At 39.0% G+C, this 19,018-nt stretch overlaps 1 protein-coding gene across 1 annotated transcript in view; it reads left to right on the top strand.

The window, feature by feature from the left end:
* Positions 1 to 19,018, top strand: part of lgmn (legumain) — a 35,330-nt gene that overhangs the window by 11,514 nt on the left and 4,798 nt on the right. Inside the window, exons 2-10 of the mRNA XM_062968309.1 lie at positions 1,827 to 2,002; positions 9,874 to 9,971; positions 11,067 to 11,148; positions 12,390 to 12,475; positions 12,588 to 12,663; positions 14,157 to 14,219; positions 14,898 to 14,964; positions 16,224 to 16,342; positions 18,402 to 18,491. Of these exons, the coding sequence (XP_062824379.1) occupies positions 1,859 to 2,002; positions 9,874 to 9,971; positions 11,067 to 11,148; positions 12,390 to 12,475; positions 12,588 to 12,663; positions 14,157 to 14,219; positions 14,898 to 14,964; positions 16,224 to 16,342; positions 18,402 to 18,491 (825 nt within the window). The 5' untranslated portion in view covers positions 1,827 to 1,858. The remainder of the gene's footprint in view (positions 1 to 1,826; positions 2,003 to 9,873; positions 9,972 to 11,066; positions 11,149 to 12,389; positions 12,476 to 12,587; positions 12,664 to 14,156; positions 14,220 to 14,897; positions 14,965 to 16,223; positions 16,343 to 18,401; positions 18,492 to 19,018) is intronic.

Here is a 19,018-nt window from a genome sequence, read left to right as displayed (position 1 = left end):
GCGGTACACATGAGCTTCGCCTTAATGCCAGCCCTGAAAGCTAAACAAAGAAGCATGCAATATATAGCTGTACATCTGTATAAGAAAAGAATGGGAGACAAGGCCAATTATAGTCTTTCCTTTCTTTGTTCACCAAGCATGACCAGCAGTTGCCGTCTGGCTGCGTAGTGGAGCATGTCCTTCCTCTTTCATGTTTTTCATGGGGTATCACCTAATAATGTTAAGTATGACTGGCAGTCCTTTTCTGTTAAACTGAGCTGTGGTATTACTTTTGTGTAAGTCCCATTGGTTTGCTGGTGTGCATAGAATTGCAGCCTGAGCAGGTCTTGCAGGATTTGGATGTCCCACGATCAAAATGAATGTTGGTAGAGAGAGGAAGGACCTGATTGGAGGTCATTAACATCATAAGAGGTCACAGTTGGTTATTCAGAATGGTGAGCCAAGAGTCAAGCAGTTTCCAAACCCGGAGAAATCCTGGAATTTATGGAGTACAAGTGTGCCAGTTTTTCCTGACAAACAGTTTTCTTAAGAGTACTAACTGATATTCTACTTCACATGGTTTTTGAAAAATGCATACTGGGACATGATTTGTGAAGGCTAATGGTTAGACTTCAAAATGAGCTAACCAGCGCATAACATGAACCAAGCGAGTGTTGCAGAATGTATTCCAGTAACCAAGAGGCTCCTCAGCGCCCTTTTAGACAGGCCCAATATCCCAGGATCTGATCTCAAGTTTTCTGCTTTAAACTGGATTATATGAGACCGCACTGCCAGATAATCTGTGATAAACAGAAAACCTGGGATCAGATCCTGGGATATAGGGTCTGTCTGGAAGGTCCCTCAGTGAAGAGGTATCCCTAGAGTTAGTACCCTGAAGGTGGCAAGTTAACCAGAAATCATTGTCCTGTTACAGATAAATGATTGAATTGCTGACTGATGGAGAGGAGACAATGTATTAAAGTCCCAACTCTTTGTTTGATTTGCAGAAAAACAACAACCAATTTGTTTAGATCTCCATTGAGTTGCAAAAATCTAATCCTGGAAAATTCATACTCCCAAGGCATTTACTTAACTGTATCATCTCATAAGGATTTGTGAAGAGTGATCCATTCTGTCTTTCTAAATGGATAGCTTTGTGTACAAGTACTTTGATCTGACCAAAGGATATGCCAGGGAGGACCTCCTTGGTTACTACGTTGTGTTGTTTTGTATGTGTCCTTGTTTCACTCCATCTTCAAGATCACTCTAGAATCTCTCCTTTTAAATTTCCCCTACAATAACGGGCAACTGTTGAACATTGCATCAATAGGTTTTTTCCCTTTAAAAGATATGTAGCACTCTTTCAGCTTCCTTAATTTTAATGTAGGCAGTCATTCATATGCTAAATGAGGAGGGAGCCTGGTTGCATATGCATAATGACAAATGGTCTAAATTGTTCTCCTCTGGATTTCAGTTTTTACAGCAATGAACAGTCTTCTCCAGATACTTGTGGATTTCAACTCCCATCACCAAGCATAACCAATGGTGAGGTATCAGGAGTTTTAATCCAATAAGATTTGGATGACCCCTCCCTCCCCAACACCCCACGATATTCCTTAAATCTGAAGGAACCCTGCATGAAATGAAGTTGCTTGAACAGCCCAGCCCAAGTTTTATCGGCTAAGGGGTACTTCAACTGCCTCTACCTGGAACAGTTTCAGAATATCGTCATCTCTGTACTATGAAGTCTACTTCAAAATTATTCTGTTAACATTTTTCCATGCCTAACATTTTTTAAATGCCAGTTTTTAATCTCTACTTCACATTATTTTGTTTCTGACCCACAGTTTCTGTAAGTTTTGGATAAAGGGCAGAGAAAATGACAATGAAGATAGCAGTATTGCTGGGCTGTATCCTGGGAATTGGTGCCTTTCCCACCTTTGAGGAAGTCCCTGAAGATGGAGGCAAGCATTGGGTTGTCATTGTAGCTGGCTCAAATGGCTGGATGAACTACAGACACCAGGTAAGAGCAGCAATTTAAGGTTGAATGAAGGGCCCTGCATCAAATCTTCTCTTTTCTCATCAAAAGCTGATTCTTTCCCAGTGGCTGTTTTAGCTGAGAAGTAAAATAAACCAATCCAAAGTAACCCTGCCAAGCACTGCTCTTGTGCGTATATGGATTGCTCAGGTGTATTTTAGTACTAGTTAAAATGCAGATTGAGTATCCTTTATTCAAAAGGCTTTGAATCAAATTTTGAATTCCCTGTATTTGGATATACATACCCTGTTTCCCCTAAAATAAGACATCCCCAGAAAATAAGACCTAGTAGAGGTTTTGCTGAATTGCTAAAAATAAGGCCTCCCCTGAAAGTAAGACCTAGCAAAGTTTTTGTTTGGAAGCATGCCCACCAGACAGGACACCAGGGCATGCTTCCAAATGTACCATAGAGTGTTATACATGGAAATATTGATAGTAACAAGAATTTCTTGATAGGATTCACAGTTTGTCTGGTTATGCTGGTTTGTGATGACAACTACTGAACAGTATATAATAAATGTTCATTTTTTGTTCAACAATAAATGTGAATTCTTCTTCATGGAAAAATAAGACATCCCCTGAAAATAAGATCTAGTGCATCTGGGAGCAAAAATTAATATAAGACACTGTCTTATTTTCGGGGAAACACGGTACATAAGAAGATACCTTGAAGATGAGACCCAAGTCTAAACATGAAGTTAATTTATGTTTCATATGTACCTTATACACATAGTTTGAAGCCCCTTTTATTCACAATATACTTATTATTATGCATGAAACAAAGTTTGCATATTTTAAACCATCACAACGCAAAGTTGTCACTAAGCCACGCAAATGGACAATTTTGTCTGTTATAATGAGTTTGGATGTTTACAGGGACTTATTTATTTATTTACAACCTCTGCCTATTGATCAAAGAAGGAAACAACAAAAAATAACTGGCTTACTGTGAGTTTTTTTGGCTGTATGGCCATGTTCCAGAAGCATTATTTCCTGACTTTTTGCCCATACGAATGATAGGCATCCTCAGAGGTTGTGAGGTCTATTGGAAACTAGGCAAGTGGGGTTTATATATCTGTGTAATGTCTAAGATGGGAGAAAAAACTCTCACCCTGGACATATAGTAACACAACATATAGTATTGGTTAAAAGACTTAACATTTTTTGTTTGTTCAGTCATAAATGTTGAATGTCTGTATGAAAATAGCAGTAAAAAGGATGGGTGTTTAGTGATTACAAGCAGACTGCTTAAACCAATTACTGAGGAATAACTTAGAATGCAGTATATATTTAGCTTGGAGAAGAAAAGGTTGAGAAGTAATATATGGTTGATGTCTTCACATTTCTGAAGGTACGTCATGTAGAACAGGACTATTCAGAGTTGGGCCATTTTTGGTTCCTAGTCCCTGGGCAGTTTCCTGGAAAGAAACAATGCTTGCCGATGGACACAAATATTGTACTGGTACCAGGTACTTTGAGAGAGAAAAATTGCTAGACATCCAAAATTCTTGGATACTTGTCTCATTAGATATAATGGAAAGTAATGTAGAGCAGTCGTGCGGGAAATACAATCACCTTAGATGTAAAGTGAGGCCAGTGCAATAATAACAAGAACAACAACATTCCTTGATATTCATAGAAAAATACAGTATGATCCCCATAGCCATTGGATTGATACCTATGGTTTCACTTACTTGTGTGTTCAAAAATGTTCTTTCTAGGCATTTTCTCCAGTATGATTCTTAGAGTCAACTTCCACTGAAAATTATTCATTTCAGTAGGTTTCACTATTATCTGCAATTTCATATTTCCATATTGAGCACACTTTTCAGAATATCAACAATATTATTTATGTACAGAATCGGTGGATATGGAGGACTGGCTGTATTCCAAAACAGACGGCCTTGCAACATTCTTAGTGATCATATATGACCATATTTTCCTCATTTTAGTGGAGAAGCAGAATGGATCCCACACACCTATGTTGGGAGCCCATGTGTAATCTGCACATAATGTAAATGTAAACTGTAAGTAGTGTAATTCTAGGAAAGGCTGAAGGGGTAAGGAATATACACAGGAGAATGACAGCCTTGTGTGGGCAAGAAAATAAAGATTAAGTGTTGGAGGATAAGGTCTAGTAGGTGAAAGTCTGCTCTGTGAAATGAACTTGCCATAGTTTATAAGGGCAAGCTACCTTTTAGTGACCTAGAATTTTACACCGTTAGTAGCCTTGGCTATTTCCATGACTAGACTTTCAGAAGGATTTGTTTGTAGAAGAAACACCAACCTAAACAACAGTAGTCTCTTTTGAAATCATTCTGATAGCGCTTTGGTTTTTATTTTTTGTACCAATATTGCTTGACCTTTCTTAATGAACTTAAAAGGAGGAAACGTCTCAGCACCAGGTGAAGCCGTGAGCTAAGCCGCACCTGGGACATAAGCCAAACTAAGCAGACAGTGCTGACACATGAGACTGTTCCTTAGAAAAGGGTCAAGTTGCAATTCAGACCATGCAAAGAAAGAAAAGTTTCAAAAGGGAATGCAGAAGAGATGCCCCCCCTTCACCCAGTCAGTTGAAGGACTACCATCTATGAAAGATATGAAGTATGTCTTTCCCTAACTTAGTGACACACAAACACATTGTCAAAGGCTTTCATGGCTGGAATCACTGAGTTGCTGTGAGTTTTCCGGGCTGTATGGCCATGTTCCAGAAGCATTCTCTCCTGATGTTTCGCCCACATCAATGGCAGGCATCCTCGGAAATTGTGAAGTCTATTGGAAACTAGTCAAGTTAGGTTTATATATCTGTGGAAGGTCCAGGGTGGGGGAAAGAACTCTTGTCTGTTGAAGGCAAGTGTGAATGTTGTAATTAATCACCTTGATTAGCATTGAAAAGCCTTGCAGCTTCAAAGCCTGCCTGATTCCTGCCTGGTGGAATTCTTTTTTGGGAGGTATTAGCTGGCTCTGATTGTTTCATGTCTGGAACTCCCCTGTTTTCAGAGTGTTGTCCTTTATTTACTGTCCTGATTTTAGAGTTTTTTAATACTGGTAGCCAGATTTCGTTAGTTTCCTCTTTTCTGTTGAAATTGTCCACATGCTTATGGATTTCAATGGCTTCTCTGTGTAGTCTGGCATGGTGGTTGTTAGAGTGGTCCAGCATTTCTGCCTTCTCCAGTAATACGCTATCTCCAGGTTGGTTCATCAAGTGCTCTGCTATGGCTGACTTCTCTGGTTGAGTTAGTCTGCAGTGCCTTTCATGTTCCTTGATCTGTGTTTGGTTGGTATTGGTTTGTGGTTCAGTGCAAGCTGTATTCCCTGCTAATTTACGTATTTTATCATTTAAATTACAGTAGACTCTCAGTTAACCAGCACTCATGGGGATTGATAGATGCCAGATAAAATAAATTTGCGGTTGCTTGACCCCATACTATAGCATACCATAAACTCTGTATTGACTTGATACATCATTTGTCTTAGTTTACTTTTAATTACTGTAACTTAGTTTTACTGTATTATCAAAACTGATTTTACTGTATTATAAAAAAAGGTTTTCTTGTTTTTATTTGAAGTATTATTTCATCAATTTATTTGCTGGTTGCTTTAGAGTTCTGATTAACTGAGAATCCACTGTATTTTATCTCTTTTGAGACAATACTCTTCACAGAATAAAGCATTTTAAATAATAATTACAATAATGAAGATGATGATGAATTTATTGCCCATCTCACTCTGCGGCTTGAGATGGTGCACAACATTGTTAAATCCAGAGATAAAACATTATTAAAACTCATGCAACAAGATACACAGAGTTAAAATTCAAGTTAAAATCCAGTGATAAAAAACAGATTAAAGTTCACAATTTAAAATTGACTTAAAATAATAACAATTTAATTAATCTAAATTGACTTCTAACTGTTAATAGCTTTTAATTACCTATCTATATATATAAAAGAGTGATGGCATCAGGGCAGTGGACAAAACAACAAAAGTACAGGCCCCGCAACCTCGAAATTTGACAACACAACCCATCATCCATGCCTCCAGGTTGATACAACAAAAAGAAAAGAAAAATAAAGTCCTAATTAGAGGGAGAGCAATAATTTTTTTTATCCAATTGCTGCCAGTTTAGAGGGCTAATCTCTGCCCACTTGGTTGCCTAGCAACCAGCCAAGGGACAGCCAGGCTTCAGTTAGGGGACAGGCAGCCTTAGGCCTCACTTAGGCTTCTTCCACAGATTATCTGATTTTAACTGGATTATATGGCAGTGTAGACTCAAGGCCCTTCCACACAGCTCTATAACCCATTTATAATCTTACATTATCTGCTTTGCACTGGATTATCTTGACTCCACACTGCCATATAATCCACTTCAGTGTGCATTTTATCCAGCTGTGTAGAAGGGGCCTCATATAATCCAGTTCTAAGCAGATAATATAAGATTATCAATATACAGTATAGTCTCACTTATCCAACATAAACAGGCCGACAGGATAAGTGAATATGTTGGATAATAAGAAGGGATTCAGGAAAAGCCGATTAAACATCAAATTAGGTAATCGTTATACAAATTAAGCACCAAAACATCATATTATACAACAAATTTGACAGAAAAAGTAGTTCCATGCGCAGTAATGCTATGTAGTAATTACAGTAGAGTCTCACTTATCCAACACTCGCTTATCCAATGTTCTGGATTATCCAATGCATTTTTGTAGTCAATGTTTTCAATATATTGTGATATTTTGGTGCTAAATTCATAAATACAGTAATTACTACATAGCATTACTGTGTATTGAACTACTTTTTCTGCCAAATTTGTTGTCTAAGATGATATTTTGGTGCTTCATTGGTAAAATCATAACCTAATTTGATGTTTAATAGGCTTATCCTTAATGCCTCCTTATTATCCAACATATTCGCTTATCCAATATTCTGCCAGCCTGTTTATGTTGGATAAGTGAGACTCTACTGTACTGTATTTACAAATTTACCACTACAATATCACAATGAATTTAAAACACTGACTACAAAAACATTGATTATGAAAAGGCAGACTGCGTTGGATATAAGTGAATGTTGGATAATTGAGATTCTACTTTAATATGAAATAATTACTGGGATAGAATAATGCAGAACAATATAATCTCTAAAACCAGGACAGTAAATAAACAAGGGAATTCCAGACAGGAAACAATCAGGGCCAGCTAACACCTCCCAACAAAGTATTCCCATCATCAAAGTCTGGCAAATCCTCTGTTTTCTCAGGGCCACAGACAGTAGACGCACATAAAATATTGCAAACAACACCACTCTGAAAACAAGGGAATTCCAGACAGGAAACAATCAGGGCCAGCTAACACCTCCCAACAAAAAATTCACTCAGGGAGGAAGCAGCCAGGCTTTAAAGCTGCAAGGCCATTACATCCTAATCATTTTTCCTAATTGCAGCATTCATACTTGCCTCCAACAGAAAAAAAAACCAATCAGCAATATTGTATATTCACAACCTTTAGGAAATAATATCCCCTGATGGCGCAGCGTGTTAAAGCGCTGAGCTGCTGAACTTCTGGACCGAAAGGCTGCAGGTTTGAATTGGGGGAGCGGAGAGAGCCCCCACTGTTAGCCCCAGCTTCTGCCAACCCATAAGTTCAAAAACATGCAAATGTGAGTGCATCAATAGGTACTGCTCTGGCGGGAAGGTAACGCCGCTCTATGCAGTCATCCCACATGACCTTGGAGGAGTCTATGGACAACGCTGGCTCTTCGGCTTAGAAATGGAGATGAGCACCAACACTCTGAGTCAGACATGACTGGACTTAATGTCAGGGGAAAACCTTTACCCTCTACCTTAACTACCACCAGTTCCTCAATATTTTATTTCCCAGACCACCACACTTCGCCACAGCAACGCGTGGCCGGGCACAGCTAGTATCATACCTAATAATAGAACGGTGTTAAAGTTGAAACAAGCTAAAAACAGCCAAGTTTTTGAAGTCTGTTTAAAATAGTCAAAAAGTGAACCACGTGTATATACCATGTAGAAGCAACGTGGGGATGGATCTCTGCCCCTTGGTGCTTACAGCCCAAATGAGCAGTTGAAAGAAAAATGGGGAAAAGAAAGTGGAAGGGTCGGATTTTCTCACGTATTAGTGATTCACATGGTTTAATAAGCCATGCCTCCCTCGGCTCCTCGTTAACCTTAAGTAAATTGTGTCAACCACAGTCTGGAAACTCAATCTGTGCTGGATTAAACAGGATATTGGTACATAGAGTGGTGGAGGGCTTTGTGGGTTTTTATGCAAGAGATGTTCTTGTTTACTCAGCTCTTAGGTTATTTTGAAAAGCCATTTGCTGCAGTGTTTGTGTTGTGAAATGTAAACCTATTTGTGCCAAGCAGGACAAAAGAAGGGAAATATTTCTCGGCATCCAACAGTGAGAACTGGCTGAGGTCTTAAGTTTTAAGAGGAAATTGGTCGAACACCAGAGAGGCTTGAATTAGAATGAATATTAAAGGTGCTGCTAGATTGCTCCCCTCCCCTTCCTGCTTGTTCCTTTTATGCTAGAGTCTTAAGGGGAGTCCTAAAAGCATATTTGCAGGAAGTCATGACTCAAGACTGATCTTTTTGCAATAGTTTGGCATCCCTTCTTCTTTCTTTCTTTTCTTTTTTTTTTTGCAGCAGAGAAGGATTATTCAGACAACTCCCCACATACATTTAAGCTCACCATGTCCTAATTTAGTACAGTGCAGAATTGCTAAAATGCAATGATCCCCCCCCCCCCAAGAGTAGTTATTATAATGAAAATCTCCTTGATTGTAGTTTCATGTTTCTCATAATACCAGGATTTAATTTTTTGGTGTCTATCTTTTCTTGAAGAGCAGTGGCTCAAGAAGCAAATTCTAGGAAATATAAGCAGGCATTATAACTTCTTCTAAATTCATAGCTGTAGCTGAAATTATAGCTGGGGGTTACTGAGAGTTGTATTTGACAAAGGTAACTTTCCCTGAGTTTATTCCCAAACTGTCCTTTTTGACCCATCTTTCCTGAATGGCGTATTCTTCCACATTGAAGTTGTGAATTTTAGATTGCTACCCACATCTAGTTGTTTATACCACCGAGTGGGGAGTTCCCTATATTGTCCCTCCATGCTGAACTGCTTTCATGACAAGTGAGGATTAACACTGTTAGGTTATGGATGTCTTGCAATCCTATCCCAAGGTAGCTGTATTAGGAGGTAATTTGTTACTCATAAGGGAGTATCTTCTAAGAGGCAACTCTGTATTTTTCATCTACTGTGGACAACTGAGATCTATAACAAAATGTTTTGACATGACTTTTTACCCAGTCTTACTTTCTAAGAAGATAGTCCCCCATCCCCTAACCATCCACTGAATTTGGCCAATATCGCCCTAAATTGTCCTTACACTTCTGCAAATAGAGTTCCCTTAAGTTGGTTTCTTGTCTCCTTTTTGGGTCTCTGTGGCTCCTGCTTGGCTCTAGTTTTGTTGGTAATTAGCAGTTGAGTTCTCTGTTAGAAAGAATAACTGAGGAACAGTGGCACAAACCTGAAATATGCAACTCAATGTGGAGTTATGCCGATCTCTTTTAGGGTTACAGTTGCTAAAGACATTGGTGTTATTTTGCACAAACATAGCAACAAGCTGCTTTTGCTGATTGAACCTGTATGCATTTTACTTTGAATGTGCTCTGACTATGTTTGGAGAAGGGTGTGTGTTTTTTTACTGTGAAATTTGAGAATATGTAGATATAAACACTCATAAACTATGCAATGTTTTCTTTGCTGCTAGTGGCTTATTTAGGGGCAAGCTGTAAAGAATGGCAACTTGTGTCTTTTAGGCTGATGCGTGTCATGCTTACCAGATTGTGCACCGACATGGTATTCCAGATGAACAGATCGTTGTTATGATGTATGATGACATTGCCTATAATAAAGAGTAAGTAACTGTAGAACCTGCTTGCTTTTGTATGCCATCCTGACAATAATAGTTTTCGTGTGTGCATCTCTCTCTTTGTCTACATGTTTCATTGCATAATAGTTGCCATTACATGATAGTCACAAAACCCTTTTGGGGAAGGCAAAATTGGTGCTTTGCTCATCCCCATGTAATAGTCGCACCTTCAGTTCATTTGCCCAGGCAAGTTAATTAAGGGTGCAACTGCCCTTTTGGTGTTGTGGGGCTTAGCTCTGTACCCAGCGTCAAAAGGGGATGTGGGCAGGGAGTGAATTAACTTTCTTTGAGGGGACACCAACACTAGGCACTACTAGGGAGATGAAAGAAGCCCCTCAAAATGGTGTGTGTGTGTCACTATTTTTGGTGAAATACGATAAATGCATTGTATTGTATTACAGTAGAGTCTCGCTTATCCAACATAAACGGGCCAGCAGAATGTTGGATAAGCGAATATGTTGGATAATAAGGAGGGATTAAGTAAAAGCCTATTAAACATCAAATTAGGTTATGATTGTACAAATTAAGCACCCAAACATAATGTTATACAACAAATTTCACAGAAAAAGTAGTTCAATACGCAGTAATGCTATGTAGTAATTACTGTATTTACAAATTTAGCCCCAAAATATAACGATGTATTGAAAACATTGACTACAAAAATTCGTTGGATAATCCAGAATGTTGGAAAAGCGAATGTTGGATAAGTGAGACTCTACTGTATATTAATATAGACACATATGCAGAGGTAGCAATGTTGGGTGCTGTGGCAAAACCATGGCAAAAGTGTCCTTAAAGTACATTTTGACCCCTGGAGATCATATGCAACTTGTGGGGTACAATGTGTTCACTCCTGCTATAGTCAGTGGGTTGTTTGCTATGACAGCTTCAGTCATGGTAGGTCTATGGTCTGATCTGCCATGGTTTTTATGCTGATAAATGAACATGTCTAATAGCTGTCTGATTCCATTGATATGTCTTTATCCTTATGGGTTTATTACGGGACTCGCCTCCTTGAACTTTTTAAAAACTGAATTTGTAAGATTTTCAGTATTGCTGTCTTTTTCTCTCCACACCCAGGAATCCAACTCCAGGCATCATTGTCAATAGACCCAATGGCACAGATGTGTACAAAGGAACACTAAAGGACTATGTGAAAGAGGTAGGGCTCCGGTTTTCTTGTTCTGTTCTCCAAGGACGTTGTTGGCTCTGAATTACAGTTTCCCATTGTATTTTCCCCAAAACTATTTAAAATTCAATAGACTAATGGTGCAATGCCCTTGCTTAACTCAGTTAGGAAACTTTGCTCAATTGGTCATGAGATTTATCCACCTTTACATTTGTTGTATATTCATGTCATGCAGGTTTGGCAGAGATAAGCAATTTCATACCTTGGAAGTTCGCTGGGGGCGATATGTGAAATCAGGACTGGTCTTTACCATAAAGGGCCACTGATAAAGGAACTGGTTTTAGCAATATAAATCCGATGGAAATGTTTGAATTCACTATAATGTATTGATGTGGCAGATCTATCTGAATTAGTGCTTCAGCTTCAGCTCTACACTCAGACATATCCCAAGAAGCTTTTGAAACTCTTCTTGGGTTTAAAAACAATTTTCACATTTGATGGACGAATTAATAATGGTTTAGAATTTGTGCATAGCACACAATCCATGGATTACTTCTATGTTATGGACTCAAAGTTCCCTTCTTACTACACAAATGTACAACTACATTCCACTTTAACTGTCATGGCGATGATAAAGTAGAACATAATCCTATAGTTATGTAATGTAAATGAGCTCTAGGTGTATTGAATTGAGAGCTGCACAGTAGTTGTTAGGGAATGTATCCAGTCCTTTGGTACTTTGATTGGGTTAAGCCAGGTTGCATAGTTCAAGATCTTTAAGACATAGGCACAAAGTATAGGTATCCTTTCTCACTCATAGGCTACAAATAGCAAGAGAAATCTGATTACGTAGCAAGAACAGCTGTTGCAGATAGTGGGCAAGGATGTAAGAGTGAATTTACCTTCCCTAGGACAACAGCGTGGCATAGAATACAGGATTTGGAATAACCTTGCAAGGTGTGTGTTCAGTTCATGACTGGTTGGCCCAGTCCAGTTTGACCTGTTTCCTCATCTGATCTTGTGTGCGCTCTAGAAACTCCCATGTGAAAGAAAGTATTGTGCTTGTGTCCTGCTTCTGGCCGTTACAGTTCCATTTGGTTAGCTGCGTTGTGAACATGCTGGTCCAGATAGACTGCTCATCTGGTCTACTAGGGTTCTTCTTACAAACCCAGAATCCCCTAGTGCACTCTTTGAAAGCTACTGTTGTGTTTAGTCAGGAGTCCCAAAAGGCACATGCTCGCTGTCTTTAACTGTAAATTTCCACTTATCTGCAGCATGTTACACCGGCCAACTTTCTTGCTGTGCTGAGAGGTGATGCTGAAGCAGTGAAGAACAAAGGATCGGGAAAGGTGATTAAAAGGTAATATGTGAAAGAAGAGAATGTGTAACAGAAAAAAATGACTTCATCTTATAGTTGAGCAGCCTCAGCTTTAGTGATCAGAAAAGTCCAACCAAAATTTTCTCAATTGCAGTGGCCCCAAGGACCACATCTTTGTCTACTTCACTGATCATGGCAGCACTGGAATTATAGCTTTTCCAGAAGATGATGTAAGTAATTTCTCCATTTTATCTAAGACAGTAGGATATTTAATGTGTTCCAAATCAAATATTGCTAAGCTTTACATGGTCATTATTTTCAGTGCAGAATATACAAAGCTATCTTTATTTTGAGTCAGATGAATGGTTCTTCTGTCCCAACATTATCTGCTTCAACTGAGAACAGCTTTTCATGGTTTGTGGCAAGATCTTCCTTTAGTTTTGATGCCTGAAAATGAGCAATGTCTCTGCTCATTATACGGTATATTCTGCAACCAGATTGCTGATTGGGCCCAGCAAGGAGAATACAAGTGCTGTTTTGCAGTTGCTTTACTTGCTATTTGTCTGTAACTCAGCACAATTTCGTGTATTGGTTATAACCCATAAAACCCTATATGATTTGGGTCTAGGCTAACGTAGTTTTAAAAACATGAAACTAAATTTTAAAAGCATTAAACCAGTGATTCTCAACCTGTGGGTTCCCAGATGTTTTGGCCTTCAAACCCCAGAAGTCCTAACAGCTGATAAACTGGCTGGGATTTCTGGGAGTTGTAGGCCAAAACATCTGGGGACCCACAGGTTGAGAACCACTGCATTAAACAATCAGTCCTTGAAAGTGATTAAAACACATAAAGCATAGGCTTTTTACTTTGGCAGTTAAGTGTTACTGCTTTAAATGTGGCTCTTAGTTTGAGCAGGTGCTGATTTCCATTCATGTGCTTTTCATTGTTTTGAAAAATTGTCTGATGTCATGTTTTATGTTTTTGGCTTTCTTGTTACTTGCCTTAAATCTAATTTATAAGGAAAGAAAAGCAGGGTAAAAAGTATATAAGTAAACCTACTTATTCAATAATTTGTTTTTCCTTAATGTCTCTTTAATGCGAGAACTAGGATCTTAAATTCTGTGCATAATATCTCTAGTGGGTTGGGCCATTTGACAGTAGTTTGCTCAATTCAGTGAGAAACAGATTAGCACTGTTGGGATTGAGCTCTGAGTAATAAAGCCTTCTGAATTATAAACCCTGGAGCCTCTGGTGACCTGGGGGATAAAAGCCTTGTGACTTGAAGGTTGGGTTGCTGACCTGAAGGCTGCCAGGTTCAAATCCCACCCGGGGAGAGCGCGGATGAGCTCACTCTATCAGCTCCAGCTCCATGCGGGGACATGAGAGAAGCCTCCCACAAGGATGGCAAAACATCAAAACATCTGGGCGTCCCCTGGGCAACGTCCTTGCAGATGGCCAATTCTCTCACTCCAGAAGCAACTCCGGTTGCTCCTGACACACAAAAAATTATAAACCCTAATATGGGACAATGTTTATAATGGCAACCTCTTGTTCAAGATTGTTTAAAAGATTGCTGATAAATTCACATTCTCAAAGTACTTTGCATTTCAGATATTCAGTATGTTACATAAAGGCCTGTTTTGTGTGTCTCATTACACTGCATTTCTTTTTCCTTTGTGGGATGGCAGTGGGATATGAACAAGTGCTTTTCTTCTTTTACAGCTTAAAGCAGAGGATTTACAGAAGACTATTAAATATATGTACCGTCATAAGAAATACCAGAAGGTAATGTTGTAGTTCAGCACATCTGAATACACATGTTTGGGGAATATTGATATTAAAGCATGATGTGTATGTGTGTATGCATAAATGCAAACACCACAATCTTACTTGTCTAAGTACTATTCTTTATGTCGCCAAAACAGCAACAGTATATAAGACAATGATACCAACAGAAGTTAATGCAACTTCATGAGGCCAAAATCCCCCTGAAAGAGCCTAGGGGAGAGCATTTGCCAAAACATTTGTTTTGTTTTGGCCTGGATATTATTTCAGGAAGGGTTTCCTTTGTTGAACTAAACACTGAACAGGACTAAAGCAATCATAAAACAGTTTTTTACTCTTTCTAATCCACGTTTTCAGAGGAAGTAGCTTGTAGTGCATGTTACACAATCCAGTTTAATAAATGTCCAAAGAAGAACTGAAAAGGATTTTTTAAAAATAATAATAACATTATGCTCTGGGTTTCTCTCTCAACCGAGATGGACAATGTTCAACTCTTTTAACAGATTACAAAAGTTGCCCAAAATCTCTAGAGGGGTAGTAGGCAATACTATAGTGAAGCTGGGAATGTGAAGGTAGGGAGTGAGAACGGAAAAGGAGATGGCAGAAACAAGGGGCATACTGGTTTTAGTGATCTAATCTCTCACAGATGTGTCTCACAATGTCTCACATAAATTGCAGATGGTGATCTACATTGAAGCATGCGAATCTGGGTCAATGATGCAAGGTCTGCCTGATGATATCAATGGTAAGTGATCAATCAGCATTTTGGCTTGGGATCCATGAAGTGATTATAACCAATATATCAAGGGTGGGAGGAACATGAAACATTGCTAACATTTCTGAATTAATTCTGCTAAATTATTTAACTATTAGGAATCTTAATGTATCAACCCCCAGGTGAATGCTTTTCCTTTTGATAGCAAATGCTTAGCATTTCTTGTTTTCATCAGTTGCATTAGGTTAGAACAAATTTTATGCTAATTCATTTTAAGTTTGTGTGTGAAAGTGGTAGGAAGGAGTCTAGCAATGACTGATCCATACTCCAAAATTATTTTCAGAAGAGGCATTTCCCATTAGATTTCTAGTGGTGGCAAATCTTGCCTACCATCACAATTTATATAGCATCATCTCAAGTGTGTTTGTTAATGGGAATTATAGTGTTTCATACCTCAAACTTTCAAAGACTTGATCAGCTTTTCCAAAAAAAAGATGGCTATTGTGATGTTTGGATTACCATTCCTATCATCCCCAATACCAGCATTGTTGGTAAAGGTTAATGGGAATAATGGTGGGAACATTTGGAGAACACCAGGTTGAGGAAGGCTACCCTAAGAACAAAGGGTTTTTAGCACTGCCAGTATGTCCCTGTCCTATACCTGCATGTAGTACATGAGTGAAATCACTGTTTCATTCAGTCACTTTACATTCTCCTTTTCTGCAACTTACTACACAAGTAAAAACAAGAGAAAAACTATTAGTACAAAAGATTTTTTTGAAATAACAATTCCATTAAATCACATTTCAAGCACAATAAAATTTAAAGCACTGCCCTATTGTTATGTACCTTGATGTCCTTTCTGATTTATGCAAACCTATTATGAGGTTTTCTGAGGCTGAGAGCATGTGACTCACCCAAGATCACCCGGTGAGTTACTGTGGCCAAACAGAGAATTGAACCCAGTTTTCCAAAGCCAGACAGCAAAAATTTAAAGCTCCTTTTGCGACAAGTTGAGAAACAGAGGCCTCCAAGTAGCAAGTGAGCAGAGAGGAGGCCAATCAAACTACCATGAGATAGAGTTCCACAGCTACTCCATGACAAGGCTGGTCTGGCTCCCTAGACACATGCATTAGTACCAAACTTACAGTCCCAAGATCTCCAAGTCAGCCAAGCTGAACATGCTTGGAGCTGAGTTGTAGATCTAATTGCTTGAACAGGTCCATCTGACAACTGCATGTCAGCAACAAGGAGGACATCCATCAATGTTTTTCTATGTTGCCTTGCAGTTTATGCCACGACTGCTGCCAATTCCCATGAATCTTCATATGCTTGTTACTTTGATGATTATAGACAAGCCTACCTTGGTGACTGGTACAGTGTAAATTGGATGGAAGATTCGGATGAGGTGAGTGGCTAACAGAGCTAGCCAGTGCTCCATTGATATATGTAATTTCCTAAGATTACAGTCAATCCTCCACATTCGCTGGATTCCCGCTAAAGTGGAAAAATTGAGAATTTTAGAATATATATATATATATATCTCTCTGAGATAATACCTCTATGAATTTCTAGGTCCTGCAGCATGGCTCTATGATTAGTTGACTGTAGAGTTGTACTGGAGGACCTAGAGATTCCTAATGTTAGATTCAGTAGTTTAAAATTGACATGTTGATTCACATAGAATACAGTTAATCTAAAGTAAGATGGCAATATGGTTGTTTTAGATCTCAACTTTACAAACTTCCATGCTATCATGACAGCTCCAGTAAAAAAAAATAACATTGCCAAGCTGGAATCACTACATAGTGAAAATTACTCTCAATTTCTTCTGACCAGGGTGCCTGAAAGACTTCCTGCTCTCTTGTGGAAAAACAATTCACTAGAGCTAGAGAAATAGATTTAGAAGAAAACAACTCTCAGAAGCTCATTGCCTGGTATGGCTATAGGTCATGTGGGCTGGGTGATTCTGTGAGTTGTAGTTCATGAAAGTATCCCCCACCCAATTCTGATTTCAGAAGTGGTTTCTGATGGTGTCCTTTGTAGGAGTTTCTTGAATTCTTCTGTATAGAATTGGAGGATTTGGTTAGTAGTGTGTTAAGTTGGATAGCATCTGGGTTGGAATGGGAATGGTCCTCTCTACAAGCTGGCCAGGTCCTTGTATCACAAAGCTTTTGGCACTTTTCATCCTCCCCCCCCCCCCGCCCCAGTATGACTCGTTATGACCAGCTACCCTGTCCATAATGTTATCAGTGCAGTCTGGTGGAATCTTCATTGTGGGGCCTATGTTGCACATGACAGCAGCAAAATCCCAACACGTTGTTTTCTTGAGGCAGCCAAAGGGACAATCGAGCTTTGGAGAGTCCCAGTACAGCGAATGTAGGGGGAGACTAGGATTTCTGCACAAAAAGGCCGATCTTCTCACCAAATTAACACTTGGCTGGAATGTTTTCTGGATGTGACTCATCTGTTTCTAGAAATGAGAACCTCCATCTGAGTCACATGTTTGAAATTTTAAGGGCGCAGCTCTTTGGTCGATAGCGATCATTGGGCAGACATTTGTCATCCTCCTGTCTTTGCTTTTCCTCATCGTGTCATACATTCTATAGTATGTGCTATTTAACCATATCTGTAAACATCCAGGTAGTTCTGGATACCTTACCTGGGGCTTATCCTATATTATTCTACCACAAAGTTGTTTACTGGGCTCTTATAGTTGATCAAGAATTTGGTCTCTTGTCTTGGCAGCCTAAGTTCTGTGTATTGCCCAAACCTCCCTGTGTGTGGAAAATGCTAGGATGGAGAGAGATAATTATATGAGTGGTACTGAATCCAATTCTTCTTTGGCCTACATATGGGTAAAAACCCATGAAATTGCTTATTTTAGCATGGGGTATATCAGTATACGAACACATATGAAAGCAGAATTGCATGCAAAATGTTCATGTGGCTTTCTGCATCTCAGTGGGCAATACTAGGACATTTCAGCTATATGTTTTTACACATATCATTGGAGATAGTGGAAGCATCTTGTGCTTATCAATGTCTACTGAGCAGATTCTGTCTAGAAATACCTACAACAGGCTTACGGAATATAGGTATATCCCTTAAAGATCAGTCAATTCAAACTCCTTGAGCTTTCCAGGACCTGGAAAAGTGAATGCGATTGCCAGTTTGTTAGTGATTCTAGGGGCGGTAGTCCAAATATAACCTTTCAAAACTCTGAGCCAAATGATCTCTTATTGGCCTTTCACATGAAATACCATTTTAACCTCGAGTTCTTTAGTGTAACTTCAGGTTAAAATAATCTTTTAATACTGTTTGGTATCCTGTCAGCATTTCTCTTTCATTTCCAGTAAGATTTGTGTGTGCATGTGCTTTTTCTTGTACTTACATGGGCCATTGTGTCTGAGCTCTTGGTGGTTTGTCCACATGCAAATGTGTTTCTGCTTTTCTTATGTTTGCAGGAGGATCTGAAAAAGGAAACTCTCCATAAGCAGTTTGTGCTGGTAAAGAAACACACAAACACCAGTCATGTGATGCAGTATGGAAACTTGGTGAGTCATTGAACTGGGAGCTGAGGGCAGAAGACCTCTCTGGTCATCACTTTTTGAAACCAAGGGGAAGAAGGTCTGACCTTGGAAGATAACAAATATCGTGCTGTGATTATTTCCTTTTGCTGGAGATTGCTTCTAAAGCTGTCTTTAGAAATCATTTGGAAACTTTAGCTTGTCTAGAATGCTTCAGCTAGTCTATTATCTAGAGCAGATTATCTAGAGCAGAAGCACATGATTCTTGCAATTGATGTTTTATTGTCTACTCGTGTCTTTTTGTACAAAACTCAGAGTAGTGTTTTTCATCTGCAAAGCTCTTAGCCAGGGATGGTAGACTTGCATACATTCCACATGTGTTTTCACCTAAAGAGCTCCTATCAGCTTTTGCCAACATAGCTAGTATTGAGGAGCCATGGGAACTGGATCCAACAGCATTTGGAGAGCCAGATTCCTGATTACATTCAAACAACTTGGGATGAAACTTGATCTAATCAACGCTAAAGTGGCACATTCAGAAATAATGTGTTTCT

This window comes from Anolis carolinensis, chromosome 1, assembly GCF_035594765.1.
Source record: "Anolis carolinensis isolate JA03-04 chromosome 1, rAnoCar3.1.pri, whole genome shotgun sequence".
Classification (NCBI taxonomy): Eukaryota; Metazoa; Chordata; class Lepidosauria; order Squamata; family Dactyloidae; genus Anolis; species Anolis carolinensis.
Note: the sequence above shows the minus strand (reverse complement) of the source record. Positions and strands in the feature narration are given on the sequence as shown.